Source organism: Lipotes vexillifer, unplaced genomic scaffold, assembly GCF_000442215.2.
Source record: "Lipotes vexillifer unplaced genomic scaffold, Lipotes_vexillifer_v1.1 scaffold1467, whole genome shotgun sequence".
NCBI lineage: Eukaryota > Metazoa > Chordata > Mammalia > Artiodactyla > Lipotidae > Lipotes > Lipotes vexillifer.
Window position 1 is genome coordinate 167,003 of NW_006783896.1, and position 19,076 is coordinate 186,078.

Genomic DNA, 19,076 nt, shown 5'->3' on the forward strand with positions numbered 1-19,076 from the left:
GCGGGCCTCTCACTGTTGTGGCCTCTCCCGTTGCGGAGCACAGGCTGCGGATGCGCAGGCTCAGCGGCCGTGGCTCCCGGGCCCAGCCGCTCCGCGGCATATGGGATCTTCCCGGAACAGGGCACGAACCCGTGTCTCCTGCATCGGCAGGCGGACTCTCAACCATTGCGCCACCAGGGAAGCCCCAGAATGTGTTTTCTAAATAGTTTATTGAGGTATAGTGTACATACTATAAAATGCACCTGTTCTGAATGTGCAATTCAATAATTTTTAGTAAACGGAGTCCAGTTTTAGAAATTTTCCATCACCCCGAAAAGATTCCTTGTGTCCCAACCCCAGGCAACCACTAATCTGCTTGCTTTCTGTCTCTCTAGATTTGCTTTTTCTGGATGTTTCATATAAATGGAATCGTGTAGTATGTGGTCTTTTGCCTCTGGCTTCTTTCATTTCACATACATGTTTTTGAAGTTCGTTCACGTAGCATGTCTCAGCAGTTTGCTCCTTTTTATTTCTGAGTAGTGTACCATTGTTGTAAATACCACATTTTATTTATCCATTTACTTGTTGGTGGACATTTGGATTGCTTCCACTTTCTGACTGTTATGAATTATGCTGCTTTTAACATTCACATAAAAGTCTTTGTGGGGACATCTGTTTTTCATTATTTTGGGTAGATACCTAGAAGTAGAATTGTTGAGTTATATGGTACATTTATGTTCAGCTTTGTAAGAAACTGCCAAAATGTGTTCCAAAGTGACTGTACCCAATTCCCCTTCCCCTCAGCAGGGTGTGAGGGTTTGTTTCTGCACTTCATCCTCTGCTGTTTGGAATGTAGTCATTCTAGTAAGTGTGAAGTGGGAGTTCATTGCAATTTTTATGTGCATTTCCCTAATGTATATCATGTGCTGATTGGCCGTTCGTGTATTGACTTTGGTGAAATACCAAATCTTTTGTCTATTCTTCAGTTAGGTTGTTTTATCATTGAGTTCAAAGAATTCTTTACAATTCTAGATACAGGTTGTTTGTATCTTTATAAGATTTGCAAATATTTTCTCCTAGTCTGTGGTTTGTCTTTTCACTTTCTTGATGACTTTTGAAGCACAAATTTTGAAATTTTGATGAAGTCCAGTTTATCCATTTTTTCTTTTATGAATCACGTCTTTGGTGTTATATGTAAGAATTGTTTGCCTAATTCAAGGTTATGAAGACTTTCTCCCATGTTTTATTCTGTAAACATTTTATAGTTTTAGCTCTTACATTTAGGCCTGTGATTCACTTCGAATGAATTTTTGCATATGATGTGAGGTAAAGGTCTATATTCATTGTTTTTGCATGTGTGTTTATTGAATTGTCCCAGCACCATTTATTGAAAAGACTGTTCTTTCTCTATTGACATGCCTTGGCAAAGGTCTGCTGACTGGCTCTTTATTTTTGGACTCTCAGTTTTATTCCATTAATCTGTATGTCTGTCCGTACGCCAGTACCACATTATCTTGAGTCCTGTAGCTTTAGAGTATGTTTTGAAATTAGGACATGTGAGTCCTCCAACTTTGTTTTCAAATTGTTTTGCTAATTCTAGGTCCTTTGCATTTCTGTATACCTTCTAGGATCAGCAAAAAATCCTATTGGGATTTTGATAGGAATATGTTGAACCTGTAGATTGGGGAGAATGCCATCTTAACAATATTCAATCTGCCAATCCATGAAATGAATATCTCTCCATTTATTTGGGTTTTCTCTCATGTCATGTCAGCAATGTTTTATAAGTTTTTAGTGTACAACTCTGGCACTTATTTTGTTAAATCTCCCTTTATTTTCTTTTTGATGCTATCGTGAATACAGTTGTTTTTTTAATTTCATTTTCAAGTTTTTTGTGTACTCCTTGTGATTGTGTATAGAATTCCTGCAACCTTAACTAAACTCATTCAGTAGTTCTAGTAGTCGTTTGTGGATTCTTTAGGGTTTTTTTTTTACGTACATACACGTGTTGTCTGCAGACACAGTTATTGCTTTTTCCTCTCCAATCTGGATGCCTTTGATTTCTTTTTGCTGCCTAACTTCCCTGTGTAAGCTTCCAGGACAATGTGCAGTAGAAGTGACAAGAGCAAACTTCCTTGTCTTGTTGCCCATCTTAGGAGGAAAGCATTCAGGCTTTCACTAATAAGAATGATGTTAGTTGTAGGTTTTTGTAGATTCCTCTTATCGGGTTGATATTCCCTTCTATTCCTAGTTTGCTAAGAGTTTTTATCCAGAATGAATGTTGGATTTTCATCACACAGATGCTTTTTATTCATCTAATGAGATGATTGTGTTATTTTTGTCCTTTATTTTTTTATTACGGTGTGTTAGATGTTAAACCAACGTTGCATTCTTAGGATAAATTCTTGCATTCCTGAGATAATTTGGCTTGCTTATACTTTGTTGATGACTTTTATATCTAATCATAAGGGATATTATTTGATAGTTTTCTTCTGATTTCTTTGACTGGCTTTGATAGCAGAGAATTACTGGCCTCATTAAAAAGGACACCAGCTACAAAAGACGCGAGGGAAATATTTGCCACCATTTTGGATGGTGGTGGACAATTCCATTTCTCTCATTCACCTCTGGGTCACCATATGAAGCTGTCAGTAGAAAGATTGCATGATATTTAATATCCTTGGCACAGAAATAGAATGGACTCTGGAAAGATGTCTACCACAAATCATGTAAATGTAAAAAGTGTGAGAGATATGCTTCTAATTATCTAGAAAACATTCATATATAAAAAGCCACCTCCTCATTAAACATTACTTTAGTTGATTTAAATCTTGATCTAAATCTAAAAGTTTATAATGTTTTAGAGTGGCTGGGCCTGAATAAAACTTTCTAACATGGGTGCTTTTGAAGGCTGCCTAGGCACAGAACACTGAAGTATATACTTTGCCTTTCCGTCCTTTCTCTCAGCATTTTTCTACATACTAATCATTTTCTTTCCATCTTCTTGACAGAGGAGGAGGGAAGAGACTTGAGCTGTATTGTAGCTTCTCTTGTTCAAGTGATGCTGGATCCCTATTTTAGGACAATCACTGGATTTCAGAGTCTGATACAGAAAGAGTGGGTCATGGCAGGATATCCATTCCTGGACAGATGCAACCACTTAAAGAGATCGGAGAAAGAGGTAACAAAACCTTCATGCCTATTATCAGTCCTTCACTGTGCACAGGATAAAACCTTTTGTTATATGAAGAGATGCTCCATCCGTAAAGAGATGAGGAGACTTTTAAAATATTGCCTTCAGTACATCTTAGCTTCTTGCACCAAGACTGACTCATGGATTAGAGTCCAAGTTGAGGTACTTAGGAAGATTCTCATAACTATACAGACAAAACTCCTAAAAAGTTGCCTGTTGAATTTCTCTAAGTTGAAAACTGCTTGAAGAAATGCTGCATTAACTCTTCTGCAAACAGACAACGAGCATGTTAGATATTTTGAAAAATCAGCTTTGGAATATCATAGTTTCTTAAAATGGGGCACATACGTTAAGAATGGCAAGTTGAGGGGGCATCTTTGTAAGAGCTGCGGGGTTGGTGGCTGCATGGAATCCTAGTGGAGCTGTGACAGGCCCTGCAGGTGTCTTGTGGTCAGGGTGGCTCCCGAGAGCACACTTTGACTCGTGCTGTCTCGTAAAACAGTCTCTGTCATCTGAGGAAACCTCAACAGTGAATGCTGCACTTCTGAAACACTAGGACTCGGGGAAGCACTGGGCAGGATGCAGTAGCTGTCACAGTAGCTGTCGTAAGCTGCTGTACTTGGGGGTGCACCACGTGACCCCGAGGCCACGCCAGCTGTTTTCTGAAACTCCGAGGTTTCCGGGTGCTGAGTCTGCAGGGTCCACCAAAGAGTTGTTTCTTGGTCTTGGGGTTTTGTGTTTTTTTGTTTTGTTTTAAACGTTCTAAAGAATTGTTTCCAGGATCAGCTGGAACACGTGAAACAAGTATTTCACTGTCCCCCATTCACATGGCCACACCCTGCCCATCTGTTGACTTTGCCACTTCAGCTTGGTGGACTCGGCGGGCAGAGGAGGGCTGTGATGTGTCTCAGGCCAGCCTAGTTCTTAGGTTAGACATGGCCGTCTAATGTGCTCACGTACCCTTCGCTCAGCTTCGGAGCCAAGTGCTCAGGCCTTGCTGTTTTCTTATTAATCTCTTCCTTCATATCAGCAAGAGGTTTGGAAATAGATGTGGACACTGAAGGGCAGCATTGAGTAATCCCGTTTCAACGTGTGTCCACCAGGCTCCTGTGTTCCTGCTGTTCCTGGACGCCACGTGGCAGCTGCAGGAGCAGTGCCCGGCAGCTTTTGAGTTCTCCGAGACCTACCTGGCGGTGCTGCACGACAGCACCCGTGTGGCCCTGTTTGGCACCTTCCTCTTCAACTCCCCGCACCAGCGCGTGCAGCAGAGCTCGGTGAGTGGCGCCCACCATGGCCAGGGCAAACTGCTTTATAGAGATAGCGTTGAAGTACAATCAGCTGTGTGTTTAAACTGTCTTAGCTACCATTTTACGCGGTCATTTCTGAAGGAGTTATTTATAGCTGGTTAAAAATCCAGGAACTTGAACTTGTTTCATTTTTATCAGTGAGCATTTTATGTATTTCTCTCTGATGTTTATTGTTCATAATAAGCCAATTGAAAGACGTAAATCATTTTAACTGCTGTAAATGTCATGCTTTTGTATTTATATTTTCACATTTGGGCTGTCTGAATGGGTAATGGATAAGATCCTGTTTAAGGACATTTGTTTCCTAGATCAGTAGAGTAAAAGTTGTACAAAGCAAATTATTTTTCTTCAAGAGTCCTGTGGAGAATTTGAGAGAGGAAATGTAGGCGTGACGCGAGACTGCGGTTCTCTGTGGGCGCTGCTTTCTGGATGTGCTCAGACCCTCATGCCGCGTGGCAGTCACTTTTACGTTAGGACCATTGGTTTCTAGTCCCAGTTCCTTGACTGAGAGGAAGAACCATGAGTAAGGAGGGTCTCAAGCCAAACTTGAAACTATCTATAGCTTCTGGTTGCCCCTGGTGGAACCTTCCGGAACCACAAGTTCTGTCTCACCCACATTTGGAGCAATGAGTATAGTCAACAAATGCTGCAGTGACCACTGAGGGAGACAGAAAGGACAGCTCTCGTGGGCCTTCAGGAAGACTTTGGTGGAAGGGGGGCTGCCCTCACAGTGAGTTCTGGGATCCTCAGGCCTGGGTCTGGGAAGGTGCTGAGCCTGGATTCCTCATCCATGAAACTGCTCCGTCAAATCAGTAGTAGAGCAGACATTCTGTGAGCTGAAGCATCATGCAGAGCATCCTGAAGAAATGCATTGTTCAGGATTGGGGGTGTGGATGTATAAGGAGATGGATTTATTCAGGCCATGGCACCAGGGAGAACTCCATTCACAAGTCATACTCACCAACACACTCATTGCCCAGGGGCCCAGCTCCCCTCTCGATGCAGGGGGTCCATGCGCTCCTCCGTGTGAGGCGCCAGGAATGTCTGTTCTCGGGAAGCGGAGCATGATGCTTCAGTGGGATTGGAGTCGCTCTCGTTCAGAAAAGTTCATTTGTATGATGATGAATGACCGTCACAAATGAATTTACTATGAGAAAATCTTAGTTTGGCATCTTTTCACAAATGTTCAAATATTTTATTTTGCAGGAATTTGCTATAAGCAAAAATATCCAATTGGGTGATGAAAAGGGTTTAAAATTCCCCTCAGTTTGGGACTGGTCTCTTCAGTTTACAGCAAAGGATCGCACCCTTTTCCACAACCCCTTTTACATTGGAAAGAGCACGCCTTGTGTACAAAACGGTTCTGTGAAGTCTTTTAAACGGACAAAGGTAAGTTACAGAAATGCACTAACAGTAAAAAACCTGGTATTTGTTCACACATAACCAAAAACATCTTTTTCAGAACAGAGTATTAAAAGTCCAGTCACTTCCCATGACAGCGTTGCCAGTGTAGGTTTGGAGGGGTCATTCACTTTCTCACTCAGATGACCCCACCCCGACTTTTCGTCTTGCTGTCTGAGGCCCACACAGCCCTGGTCGTCATCTCAAGAGTCGGCAGTTGCAGCCCGGCCCTGCACTCCTGAAGCCCGTCCGCTCAGCCTGTTCTAGAATTAGCAGGTCTAGCTTTTTTCTGACCAGAAATCTTAGCAATTCACACTTCAGCAAATTATAGGCAGACCTCGTTTTACTGTACTTGCTTTATTGCACTTTGCAGATACTGTATTTTTTACAAATTGAAGATTTGTACAAACCCGGTGTTGAGTTCGTCCATCGGTGCCATCTTTCCAGCAGTATTTGTTCACTTTGTGTCTCTGTGCCACATTTTGGTAATTCTCACAATATTTCAAGTTTTTTCATTATTATTATATTAGTGATGGTGATCTTTGATCAGTGATCTTTGACATTGCTATTGAAAAAAGATTACAACTCACTGAGGGCTCAGATGATGGTTCGCATTTTTTAGCAATAAAGTGCTTAAATTAAGGTATGTACAGTTTCTTTTAGACATAATGCTATTGCACACTTAATAGATTACAGTATATTGGAAACGTAACTTACGTATGCACTGGGAAACCAGAAACTTCGTGTGACTTGCTTTATTGCGATACTTGCTTTACTCCGGTGTCTGGAACCGAACCCACTGTATCTCTGAGGTCTGCCTATAATGGATAGGATATATCTCCCCCCACCCCCATGCAGGCTACAACCTGGGCAGAATCAAGGCCTAAAAGTGTTAAACTCCAGTGGAGGAGGATTGGAATAAGTATTACCAGGGAAGGAACAAAATATTCTTTAAGGTTGAAATTCTACCAGTTTTTCCTAATACCGAGTTTATATTTACCATTACACTTCCACTGTCTTTCTAAAAAGGGAAGCTCCAGGAAAGTAATGCTAAAATCTCTCTTCTGTACAGAAAAGCTACAGCTCCACACTAAGAGGAATGCCAGGTTCCTTAAAGAATGGAATCATCAGTGACCAAGAGTTACTTCCCAGGAGAAATTCATTAATATTAAAAGTAAAGCCAGACCCCCCTGAGCAGAGCGACAGCCAGGACAGGGGTGCGGAGCAGTACTACCGGGAGTGGTTCTCCAAGCCGGCTGACCTGCACGGGGTGATTCTGCCGCTTCTGTCAGGAATGCACATCAAACTGTGGAAACTCTGCTACTTCCGCTGGGTCCCCGAGGCCCAGATCCAGCGCGGGGGCTTCATCACGGCCTTCCACAAGGTCTCCCTGCTGGCGGACGAGGTGGACGTGCTGAGCAGGGCGCTGCGGCAGCCCCAGGGCAGCCCCCCGGAAGCCCCCTGCCCTGAGCTGGTCCAGAGCAGGGTGTACTTCCGCGCTGGCGGCCCGCACGACGCCCCGGGGACACCGGACTTCCTCTCCTCCTCGTTCCCCTTTTCACCAGTGGGCAACCTGTGCAGACGGAGCATTTCAGGGACACCGCTAGGCAAGTTTTTAAGTGGGGCCAAAATATGGTTATCTACTGAGACACTAGCAAATGAAGACTGAGGCGGAGTGGCTTTCTGAACATCCTGAGGGAGCGAGAGACCTTCTCCTCTGAAGTAAAACTGCTGGCCGAGGCGTTGGAAGCTCCAATCGTTCTATACGTAAGAATAAGTTGAAATTTGCACTAATACTTTAAAACATGTTGAATTATGCTTCCTTCACAATATTTTTAAAAGATAGGCATAACTTTTGTTACTTATGTCCTCTTTCTATCATTCTAGGTCTGGCTCATTTTTAGATCATTTGCAGGCAGACATTCCCGTGATCTTATTACTGTGGTCAAACTAATCAGGTTTTGTCTGCGACGTTTATTTTGTCTACATCCATTTTTCCAACCACCTCCTAAAGGGTCCCTGATCCTCAGTTGGATTAGCAGCCCAGAGAAGCAGACATCAGGAGAGTTAAGAAATTAGTGTTCAGTGTATTTTCAAGAAGCATCCAGTAAACCCCCAGTGGGCGTTAGTAGGTATTGGTGTATTTATCTGGTCACTTTCTATTATCTCTAGTTGAGCTCACCTGAGAGCTGTGTGTTCTCACACTGTAATTTATTTTAGATCACTTTGGGACCGTAGATCACTGTGTTTTAAAATCATGAGTTTCCTTAGGACTAACTTTAAAATGGTATGCACTGTTGACTTTAAAAGCATTTGCTATAGATAATTAAATTTAGAAGTGCCTTTGACATTAATATTAAGATATGAAGAACACAGAGTAAAACAATTTGTTTTTTAAATTAGGGTGTCAAAGTCCCACTGCACATTGGAAAGAGGCTGGTCACACTTGGCATTGTACCGACAGCCAGGAGTCCCCAGAGGCATACATCCCTCTGAAAGTCACCGTACACAGTGGGTCTGAGGCAGGGTCCAGGTCGGGGTGGCAGCATCACTGACACCAACCCTCAAAGTAGAGGCCCTGTCATAGTCCAGTGGGGAGCACTGCCAGGGGCACTTTCCCTTGGAAATCGGTGATGAGGTCTTGAGTCAGGTCACCTGAGTGCTTAGTGCTTAGGAAGGGAGGACAGGAGAGTAACAACGGACTTCTCTCAAAATACTGCCACTGTTACAAATGGTGAGAGCACCCCGCCCCACCCAACCTATGACAGGTGTTCAGAGGCGCAGACATAGGTGTGCTCTCGTCTCAAATTCCCGTTTTCAGGTTGTGTCACAAGAGCCGAGCCAAAGCTGTGGGCCAGAGCTGGAGCTTACTGTGGCCATGCTGGTCACAGCCTCCCCAGCACCTCTCACTTCTGTTTAAAAGATGGATGTCTTCAATGTGGCTGTTATTTAGAGTTTCTTAAACTGCCATCTTAAGCTTTTTAAAAAACGTTTATAAAGTATCTTATGTCCTTTTCTAAAACAAGTTTTTTCGAAAGTGTGTTTTACCTTTATATGTAACAAATAGATGTTTCTATTTGAATTATTTGCCTTTTAAAAATGGTTGGATAATGTCTCTGAACTTACAGGGACAGAAGTTCCTATGCAGTCTTAGGAAATCCATTGTGTGGATGAACCCAGTGTTTTGCCAACTTGTCTAGAAAGTAAGGGCTTTCTTAGTTTATATAAATAGCACTGTTGCCATTAAACGTTTTGAAGTCCTTGATTGGAAACCAGCTCCGGTCCCCTGAAAACCCCACAGCATATCCTGCCACTGGAAGTGTAATAATGCTTCTTCCTTTTTCATTAGGCTGCTTTTTTATTATTACAAATTGTTCTAAATTTGTTAGTTTTTTGGGGTTGAGCATTTACTTCTTTATAGCTTTCTTCCCTCTCACATTTATTTTAACCCTTTTAGTAATTTTTTTTGGTTAACTTGCAAGTTTAAAAATGATTAGGTACTATTAATACTGTTTTAAAATAGAAAATGTGCATATTTTTGTACGATAATCAAATGTAGTAAAATATAGTTTTTTTTATTTTTGCTGAACAGTTGTTATATAATGATTATTGTGCTACAGTTTTATCGTGCATAATATGAAAAACAACTATTACAGCCTTGAGTCCTGGCCCCTGCAGAGCTGTCTGGCACCACTCCTGGCACGGAGGACGTGTGGGGACAGAGTCCAAATGTGGTTCTGGACGCGGACACGGAGCCTGTGCTGACAGAGGGCCACACAGGCGTCAGGCAGCTCTGGACTCGCTAGGATCGGACTTAAAGGTGTACCATGTCTTACTGTTTTGTGATGGAAACCAATTTTAAAACCAAAAATTTCTCACTTTATTTAAGAAAGTATATTAATCTGTGCTAACAGAGGGTGAAAACTATTCAACGCATCCTTCAACAAAATCTGCTTGCTGTAGCAGTAACCTCAAGCAGTTAAAACTTGATTTTGAGAGAAAATGAAAACCTTTGTGCCTAAAATTGACTATGACTTGGGTTAAAGTAAGATGTGCATGAAGGCGAGAGACCCTGCTTTTCAGCAGTGGTGAATGTGAAGGAAGTGTTGACTGCTAATAAAATTTCCACAGGAATCGTTGCTTTCGTTGTCAATATGAGTTCCCTGCAAGAACACAGAGCATCAAGAAGCGAGGGTGTTTTCTTCAGCCATGCTTGTGTGTCGTCCACCTGACGCTCTGCCTGCTATAAAGCCAGGCAGAGGTGGGTAACATTTCTAACCTCAGTTCACAACTGGCTGTTGTCACGGCCATGTGGGTTCATGGACCAGTCTCTAACTCGTCCTTCCATTTAACAAATTAAAAAGCTGGGGGGTACCATTTCCTTAAGAAGGTCTTGGAACTAGTCTCTGGGAGCGGGAGCCTGGACCGCCACACCTGGGCCTACCATTCTGATAAACCCCTTCCTGCGTCCACCTTCCCCAGCCCAAGGCTCTTCCAACAGTGACGGGTAGCCCTGTACCTGCACACCCTGGAGATACTGCAGGTCAGTTCCAGAGCCCCACAATAAAGCGAGTATCTCGATAAGGCAAGTCACGTGAATTTGCTGGCTTTCCAGTGCATATAAAAGTTATATTTCAAAAAAAAAAAAAAAGTTATATTTCCACTATACTGTAGTCTTTTAAATGTGCAGTAATAGCATTATGTCTAAAAAAAGTGTTCTTACCTTGAAGTATTTTAAAATACTGTCCTGCTAAAATATACTAACCACCATCTGAGCCTTCAGCAAGTCATACCATGGCAAATATAATGATGATGAAGTTGTTTAAAATGTTGTGAGAATTTACCCAAATGTGACCCTAGACCTGAAGTGAGCAAATACTGCTGGAAAAATGGTGCTAATAGACTCGCTCGACACAGGGCTGCCCCAGACCTTTGATTTATACGAACGCAGTATGTGCAAAGCACAATAAAATGAGATCTTTATGTATACAGGAAATTGCCTCTACTCATTAGGGATGTTCCCAAGGAGAAGGACGAAAAGGGACAACTGCCTTTGATAACAACTGTCCCTCCCTCTGGTGACACAGGCCCAACGAGAGCAAGCACTGACAGAAATAATAAGGAAGTTAATGAGAATTTGTTTCTTAATTCCTAAAGAAATCAGAGTTTCATCTGTTTATGCCCTTCTTGGATAATCATAGAACAAGAATTTTAGCAGCTAAATGTGTAAGGGCAGTATAGAAAAACATAGATAAATTAAGGAATCTCCATTTCCAATATACTTTTTAGAAAGAAACACTGTGTATGCTCCTTTTATAAAAGACACAAAGCTGTGAATCATCACCTTTTGGGGGGGTTTCCAGCTTTCCTATAAGTCAGATGCATCTAGCTCCTGAAACGGCCACCAAGGTTTTGACCTTTTTAAAAGTTCATTACCTGCTGTATGGAATCAGTGAGTGTCCTGGAGCCAGTACCAAGGTTTGTGATACACAGACACTGTACAGTGGTGAGTCCTTACACTGCCAGATTTATTACGACAACAACAAAATTAAATAAGATGTAGTGACACTTGACGCTTCTGACGCTCTCAGATGCTCCCAAGCCCACAGCTCTCAGTTGGGGCCCCTGCTCTTGGCTCCGACTGCAGCCACGTGGCAGACCTCCACATCCGCCCCCAGCCGGTGCAGCTCATCCAGCCAGATCATCTGCTTTTGCGAAAGACGGTCACTGGGGCCCTTCACTTCCACCAGCTGGGAGACAGAAGGGTCATTCATGTAAGCTACGGTAGTTTCCACTGACAACTATTTAGATGGCTTATCCTCTATGCTGCTGTACTTACATATGTATAGCAACTAAACATACACATATGAAATTCAATGAGGAAGTTTCCTTTTCTGTAGACACCAGACAGTTCACAGAGATTTAGGAAATCGCTTCGTAATAACAGCGGTTGAAAAATAGTTTTAAAGCACACACTGCACTGTTACTCTCCTGCTTAACACCCCTCAACCACTTTTTGTCAGGCCTGCAATTAAACCCAAACTTCTTGCCACGACCTACAAAACTGTAATCTGGCACCTGCCAACCACACCTAAGGCTTCCTCTCAGTTCGCAAGACAGACAACATCTGCCCAACCAAAGGGTAGACATTCATCACGCTTGCTGTTCCCACCGCCTAGGACATGTCTCCCTGTTCTTCACGTGTCTGACATCTTCTCCTTCCGTGCTCAGCTGAAATTCATCTCTAAGAAGGGTCCTTCCTATGCGCTTCTTCATGGTGTTTATCACAAGATACAACTGCGCATTACATATCAGCTCCGTGAAAGCATAACTGTGTCAGTTTTGTCCACTGCAGATCACCAAAATTCAAAACAAAGCAATAAAAACTATCCAAAATGAAGTATAGAAAAAAATTTTTTTAATGAAGAGAGCGTTTCAGCAACCTAAGACTAGTTTAATTAGTCTTCCCCAAAGGGAAGAAGACAGAGAAAAATATTTGAAGAAATAATGGCCAAAAATTTTTCAAATTTGATGGAAACTAAACCCAAAGATCCAAGCTCAGTGAACCCCAAGCACAGAACCATAAAGAACATGACACTAAGAAACAACATAACTAAATTGCATAATCAGTGTAAAAATGAATCTCTTAAAAGCAGCCAGAATTTTTAAAAGCCAGAGGGGAAAGACTACTGATTTCTCGTTGAAAACAATACAAGCTAGACAACAGTGGACCAATATTTTAAGGTATTGAAAAAAAACTGTCAACAGAATTCTCTGCCCAGAAAAAAATCTTTCAAAAACAAAGACTTAAAGTCTTAAAATATCAGTATATGAAACCTAAATAATTCATTACTAGCAGACCTCCATTTCCAGAAATGTTAAAGGAAGTTCTTCAGTCAAGAAGAGAATGATAGTACATGGAGATCTGGATCTATATAAAGGAATAACAAACATTAGAATTTGTATCTACATGAGTAAATATAAAGACTCAGTCAGCTGTAGAAAGCAAAAATAATGTGCCACAGGGTTTATAACATGTCGATGTATAATGTATGAACACAGCACAAAGGCTGGGAGAGGAGATGTAAAAATATACTGTTGTTATGTGCGTAAAAATATACTGTTGTATGCATGATAAATGAAGATCCCACATGCCGTGGAGCAACTAAGCCCGTTCGCCACAACTACTGAGCCTGTGCTCTAGAGCCTGCGAGCCACAACTACTCAGCCTGAGTGCTGCAACTACTGAAGCCGTCACACCTAGAGCCCATGCTCCACAAGAGAAGCCACCGCAATAAGAAGCCTGCACACTGCAACAAAGAGTAGCCCCCACTTGCCACAACTAGAGAAAGCCCACCAGTGCAGCAGTGAAGACCCAACGCAGCCAAAAATAAATAAAAAAATTTATAAGTGCATCCTTTAAAAAAAAAACAAAAATAGATGACAGGTTTAAAGCCAACCATGAATAACATTAAATGTAAATGTTCCAAATACCCAATTAAAAGGCAGAGGTTGTCAAATTAGATTAAAAAGTAAGACCCAGGTAAATGCTGCCTACAAGAATATATAAGAAACTCAAATAGAAAGAAAAAATATGTTAAATGTAAGAGAACAGAAAAAGTATCACATTAACACTAACCAAAAGAAAGCTGGAGTGGCTATATATCAGTTCAACTTCAGAGCAAAGAACCCAGGAATAAAGGAAGGTCATTTCATAATGATAAAGAGTTCAATTCATCAAGACATGACAACCCTAGGTTTATACATCGAATAATATATGAAGCGAACATTGATAAAACTGCAAGGGAGAAAGAACCAAATCCACAATTACAGTCAGAGACGTCATATGACACTGGAAGCATGATTCATTAAAGAACGGATTAGTTTGTTACTTTGTCAAAAAGGACTTGTACCAGAGGTTTTTTTTTCATCTCAAAACTCAATAATAAGGAAGCCACCAGCCTGTGATGGGCAGCAGGGTGAGGCAAGGGAGGCATCCAGCCTACAACACGTGAGGAAGTGCTCACTCCTGGAGCTTAGAAAACAGCTCCCAGCCATCCTGGCCTCCTGGTGCTCACACCTGCAAAATCTCCACCCTTGAGCGTGGACTTGCTGCTAACAGTGGACACATGAAAAGCAATGGAACTTCACTGCCAAGATCAGCTGCTAAGAGACTGACTTCCGTCTTGCTCACACCCTGGCCCTTCTCACTCACCTGCTCGGATGAAATACGCTGCCATCGGGGGAGCTGCCTGCAGAGAGGCCCACAAACCAGCACCGAGGGCACCTCTGCCAACAGCCACCGAACAACCCCAGCCCTCAGTCCAGCAGCCTTCAAGGGATTTGGCCTTGTCAACCACCATGCTAGAAATGCCTAGATTGTGGCCTTTGGTTAAGTTGATCATTAAAGTTACCAACATGACCTTCCATTCTGGCTCAACTGACCTTAACGTGGTGACTTTGGGAGCTCCACACCACCAGGTCAGGGAGGCCCCCTCGGCAGTGTCGGAAGTCCACGGCCAGGCGCCGGCACACACCACTGAGGATGGGGCCCCCCAGGCAGGACACAAGATCCTGGGCACAAAACACAGGGACAGTCAGCCCTCCCCTGGGATGGAGACCCTGAAGCCCCCCCAGTGACTGTGAGATGGGGCAGGGACTCCATGTGTCATTCTGCAGAGATGCATCCAGGAACACCAAGTGCCCTTCTGCTGCTTGTGCTGGGGCTCCAGAGCCAGGGGCTAAAATGCCCCCGGCAAGCTCTGGGGACCACTTCTCCTTGGGTCAGTTACCAAGCTTCTGCCCAGTCGGGAACATCCGGGGAGCAGCTAAGGAAGAGGGAATTTGGGGTAAGCAGTCAGGAATATGACAGTGATGACCCTCAGAGGCCAGCAGTCACAGGACAGGGATGGTGTCCGCCCTCCAGGGGCCACAGGCCAGGCCAAGGGAAGCTGCCGACCAAATGGGCAGAAGGCATAACTGAGGCTTGTTCATGCTTGTGATTGTTCCTTCAGTAACACAGGCCCGTGGGCTGGGGTACCACACGTACACACACACACGTACGTGTGTGCATGCATATATACCCACACACATACACGTGCATGTAGGCATACGTGTGTGTGTTTTGTTACAGTTGCCAAAAGGACACCCCGCATCAAGGAATCCTGCGTGCAGACCGTCACCTGGGCTTGCTGAAGAGAAGCAAAGCGATCCCAGCTGACAAGGGAGGCCACCCTGCCTTCCTGGGCCTGCCACGCGGCTGCCACCCAGGCCCGCAGGCTCTCCGCGGGGGCGTCGTGAATCTGCCGCAGCCGGGCCTCGATGGCCGGTGCTCTGCTGGCGAAGAAGCTGTCCGTGCAGAGGTCCAGCGGGGCCGCCTGTGTGCAGGGACAATGAGCTCACACTGTGCCTGGGGAGGCCGGAGTCACGAGAAGAGTCAAGATCAAATTTGGAAACTGCCCAATCTGATGAAGTTGACACGTTCTTTTTCTCAAAAGACATGTAAAAATTGCCTAAGTAATCTGATATAAAAGCAACTTACTACACTGGGTTTTTTAGAGTAACAATTTGCAAAAGGAGCTTTTAGGTTAAACTGGTGGAACTCTTAGCCGGCACATGTGACAAAGCATGTGAGATCAGCCGGGCCCACCAGGGTGAAGCTGAAGAAACTTACACTAAAGGTTTCAAACGGAATGATTCCAGTAAAGTAGGCTTAAAGTTTAAAACTTAACATACTTAGATTTTAAATTGTATGAATCACATTTTAAAATTAAAAGCTATTCTTATGGTGGAATTAGCACCAGGATCCAAAAGAGGGGCAGGTTTCTGATGGCTGCAGAGGCGGGGCACCCAGGTGGGAGTGACTCGCGCGCGTGCACAAGTCTCTGCTGCCTGAAAACGTGCCATGACTACCTGGTAGGCGTTTCTGAAGGCGTCTGGTATCCCGTCCATGAAGATGACATCCCATAGGAAGAGGCCGTACAGCGTGCTGAAGGTGGACCCTTCCCCGTGAATCCCTGAGACAAAGTCACACACACACAAGAAAAATCCATTTCTTCTGTTTTTTAAAAACCACTACCATATCCTACTGCCTACTCAATTTGAAGAAAATAGCAAATATTTTACATTCAAATGCAAATGCTGTTTTTGTTCCATTCCTAGGTCATTGTTTTCCATTATATTGCTTATATACAGAAGCCTTGTTTAAAGGCAAAAAATCCTAGTAACCGTGAGAAAATTCAAATGCACATTTTGGAGCTAGAGTGGAAAAACCTAAGGAACACGTTTAAAAATAAAAGCAGGGCTTCCCTGGTGGCGCAGTGCTTGGGAGTCCGCCTGCCGATGCAGGGGACGCGGGTTCGTGCCCCGTTTCGGGAGGATCCCACATGCCGCGGAGCGGCTGGGCCCATGAGCCATGGCCGCTGAGCCTGCGCGTCCGGAGCCTGTGCTCCGCAAATGGGAGAGGCCACGACAGTGAGAGGCCCGCATAACGCAAGAAAAAAAAAAAAAAAAAAAAAAAAAAAAAAAAGCAGATTCCCTCCTCAGGCTCTGGGGGTTCCATTCGGTGGGTTCGGAGGCGGGGGCATCCCCTGAGGGGCTCTCGGCCTCACTTGGAAAAGTCCTCGGAAGGAGTCTGGGCGCCCTGGGAGCCTGTGCCCTGTGACCCCATTCGCCTCCTCCACCCAGTACTCCTCTGCCTTGGCCTGGACACCGTGCCCAGGGTTTCTAAGACTTGGGGTTTTACAGAAAGCTTCCGCGTCAGAGACCACCTAGTCCAGACGCCCCCTTCACCCCACATCCAGACCACACAATGGGGCGGTGACCTCAGAGGCCAGGCCCAGCCCCAGGCCGTGTGAACGGCAGAGCAGGGTCCGCAGGGCCGGGGCCTCCCGGAGCGAGCCGAGCCCCACCTGGCCCCTTGGTGCACCTGACACCTGCGCCCCCTGAACAGGCTGTGGCATCTCTCCGGCCAGTGGGCCCCAGGCATCACACATGAGGTCAGAGGCAGCACAGGTCCCTATCAAGGCCCACTGGAGGCAGCCCTGGCCCACCTCCCCGTCCAGGCTGCGCTGTGCGCCCCCTCAGCTGGCCCCTGCCCCGCAGGCCGTCCTCCGCTATCCGCTCGGACCGCCAACATTAGGGGGATGGAGGAGGGCTGGGTGAAGCAGGGGGCGTGGGGAGCTCGGCACACCTCTCTGCTTTCCCATAAAGACATGTTCCGCAGCTTCCATGACATTAATAACAAGTTATTTTTTAAAAAAGGCTAGAGCCCCCCCGCCCCAGTCCCTCCAAGGTAACTGCCCAGCCGTCGTCGTTGCCCTGACGGGCAGCTGCAGCTTCCTCTGTGTTTCCCTCACGGTTTTTATGTTACTTTTCTATTCAGTACATTCACTAAGGAACAGAGACTGACCAGTTCCTTTCACCAATTGTAAGGCAAATTCTCGCGGTCTTTTCTTTAGTCTGGCCTTAGACAAAGCACTGAATTTGCAGCTCCTTCTCTGAGGCCAAAATCAGAATGGAAGAAGGGAAGAGGGCTCACAGGGACACACACAAGCCGAGCCACCTCCAGTGGACGGGAGGGACAAGCAGATGATCTTAACACAGCTCTGTGCTGCTGTCAGGTGAGAGGCCCGCGGGTGACAACCCTGAGGACCCGGTGCAGGCCCCGCACGCGTGGGCAGATGGGCGCAGCCCCTCCACTGTGTCCGGACACTGGTGCCTGGGCTGCTGACAGCACACAGGCCGTCGCACATGAGTCACCACATGTCTTACTCAGGTGTTTCTCAAATGGCCAGGCCCAGCTCCCGAACGTGGACCCCTTGCCCTTGGCGTCTCCTGGCTGAGACCCGCGTGCTGGGGACGTCCCCAGGATGGCCCCGGGGGCTGGGAGGGGGGCTGGGGGCTGCTCCCAGCACTCAGGGGACAAAGGACACACAGGCTTGGGAGGAAGCGAGGGACAGGATCCAGGTCCGGGCCCGTCCTGGCTGGCCCGCCACATCCCCTCCCCGGCCAGGGATGCTTATCGCCTCCCTGAGGTTCCAGTGCATCTGCTAGCCGCGGGGTCTCTCCCTCTGGCGCCTTCACCCCCGAGCAGCAGAGACGCCGGGTGTCCTCTCCAGCCGTCCTCCCCTCCCCTCGATGGCCGATGGGAGTCCTCAGCTTCCTGGAACCAGGCAGAATTAATTCCCACTTGGGCTCTACACGGTTCAGAAAATGGCTTCTGAGTGAAACCTACTAAGTCTGAACAAAGAGGATGCCAAGCAGCCCAGAAAGAAGAGAACCAGGGGCACCTGGTCCTGGTCCCTCTGCACATCTGGCCTGAGACACAGAGAGCATCTCATCAGCGGCTCAAAGAGCAAAGTCCCACTCACCCCTGAGGGGCCGCAGACCACCTGCCCTGCAGCCGTACACGCCCTTGCACACCCACACACACACACACACACCCCCCACACACACAGCAGCCCGGTTCAGCGGGAACCAGCGGTGTTTCTCTCTCGCGAGGTTACATCCATCATTTCACTCTGAGGCCTCAGCTCCCAGGAGACGACGCAGCAGAGCAGAGCGGGCGCGGCTGGAGGGGCGGGTGATCGCGCACGGCTCTTGGGAAGGAAGATGGGAAGAGCTCCAATTCTTACTGACATTTGCTCTCCCCCCTCACATGGGCTGGAGAGCTCATTTTACAAGGAATTTGACCCACAACTCTTCCAACCATGTCTCTGGTCCCAGGTGTGACGTCCTGTCAGTGCTCGGCCCTCCATCCCCTTCACGCCACCCACCCCAGCAGACTGCCGGTTCCTCTTGGAAGCAGCCTGGCCCCGGCTGCCCTCCTCTGACCAGCGGCTGGCTATCAGCAGCATCTCGCGGTCCTCTGCCCCGTCCTGTCCCCCTGCCTGACACGAGCTCTGAGGGCAACCCGGCCTCCCTTGCTCCTCACGTCCCCCCAGAAGGCGCCGCCCTCACGGGTGGCAGGTGCGGACACTGGCTGTGGGGTGGGACACCACCCACTGTGGCCACACAGCCCCGGCATTACCCTGGTCGAAGCCACAGCGTCTGTAATGGGCCAGCGCCAGCTCCTCCACGGAGCACAGGACGGTGGCAGGGGCGGTCCCCCCGGCCTCCAGCACAAAGACAGACTTGCCCGGCCCCGGCTGTGGGCAGAGCCGGCCCGTGACGGTCACCTGCGGGGGGGGGGGGGG

The 19,076-nt window shown here is 46.2% G+C and overlaps 2 protein-coding genes across 2 annotated transcripts in view; one reads left to right on the forward strand and one right to left on the reverse strand.

Moving 5' to 3' along the window:
- MTMR10 (myotubularin related protein 10) overlaps positions 1–7,549 on the forward strand; it is a 41,833-nt gene extending 34,284 nt beyond the window's left edge. Inside the window, exons 13-16 of the mRNA XM_007456418.1 lie at positions 2,991–3,160; positions 4,276–4,446; positions 5,686–5,868; positions 6,953–7,549. Coding sequence (XP_007456480.1) covers positions 2,991–3,160; positions 4,276–4,446; positions 5,686–5,868; positions 6,953–7,549 — 1,121 coding nt within the window. The remainder of the gene's footprint in view (positions 1–2,990; positions 3,161–4,275; positions 4,447–5,685; positions 5,869–6,952) is intronic.
- Positions 7,550–11,492: 3,943 nt separating this feature from the next.
- The window catches only part of FAN1 (FANCD2 and FANCI associated nuclease 1), a 27,572-nt gene continuing 19,988 nt past the window's right edge, over positions 11,493–19,076 (reverse strand). Inside the window, exons 9-13 of the mRNA XM_007456419.1 lie at positions 18,911–19,058; positions 15,793–15,896; positions 15,063–15,257; positions 14,326–14,454; positions 11,493–11,630 (exon numbers count right to left, since the gene is read on the reverse strand). Of these exons, the coding sequence (XP_007456481.1) occupies positions 11,493–11,630; positions 14,326–14,454; positions 15,063–15,257; positions 15,793–15,896; positions 18,911–19,058 (714 nt within the window). The remainder of the gene's footprint in view (positions 11,631–14,325; positions 14,455–15,062; positions 15,258–15,792; positions 15,897–18,910; positions 19,059–19,076) is intronic.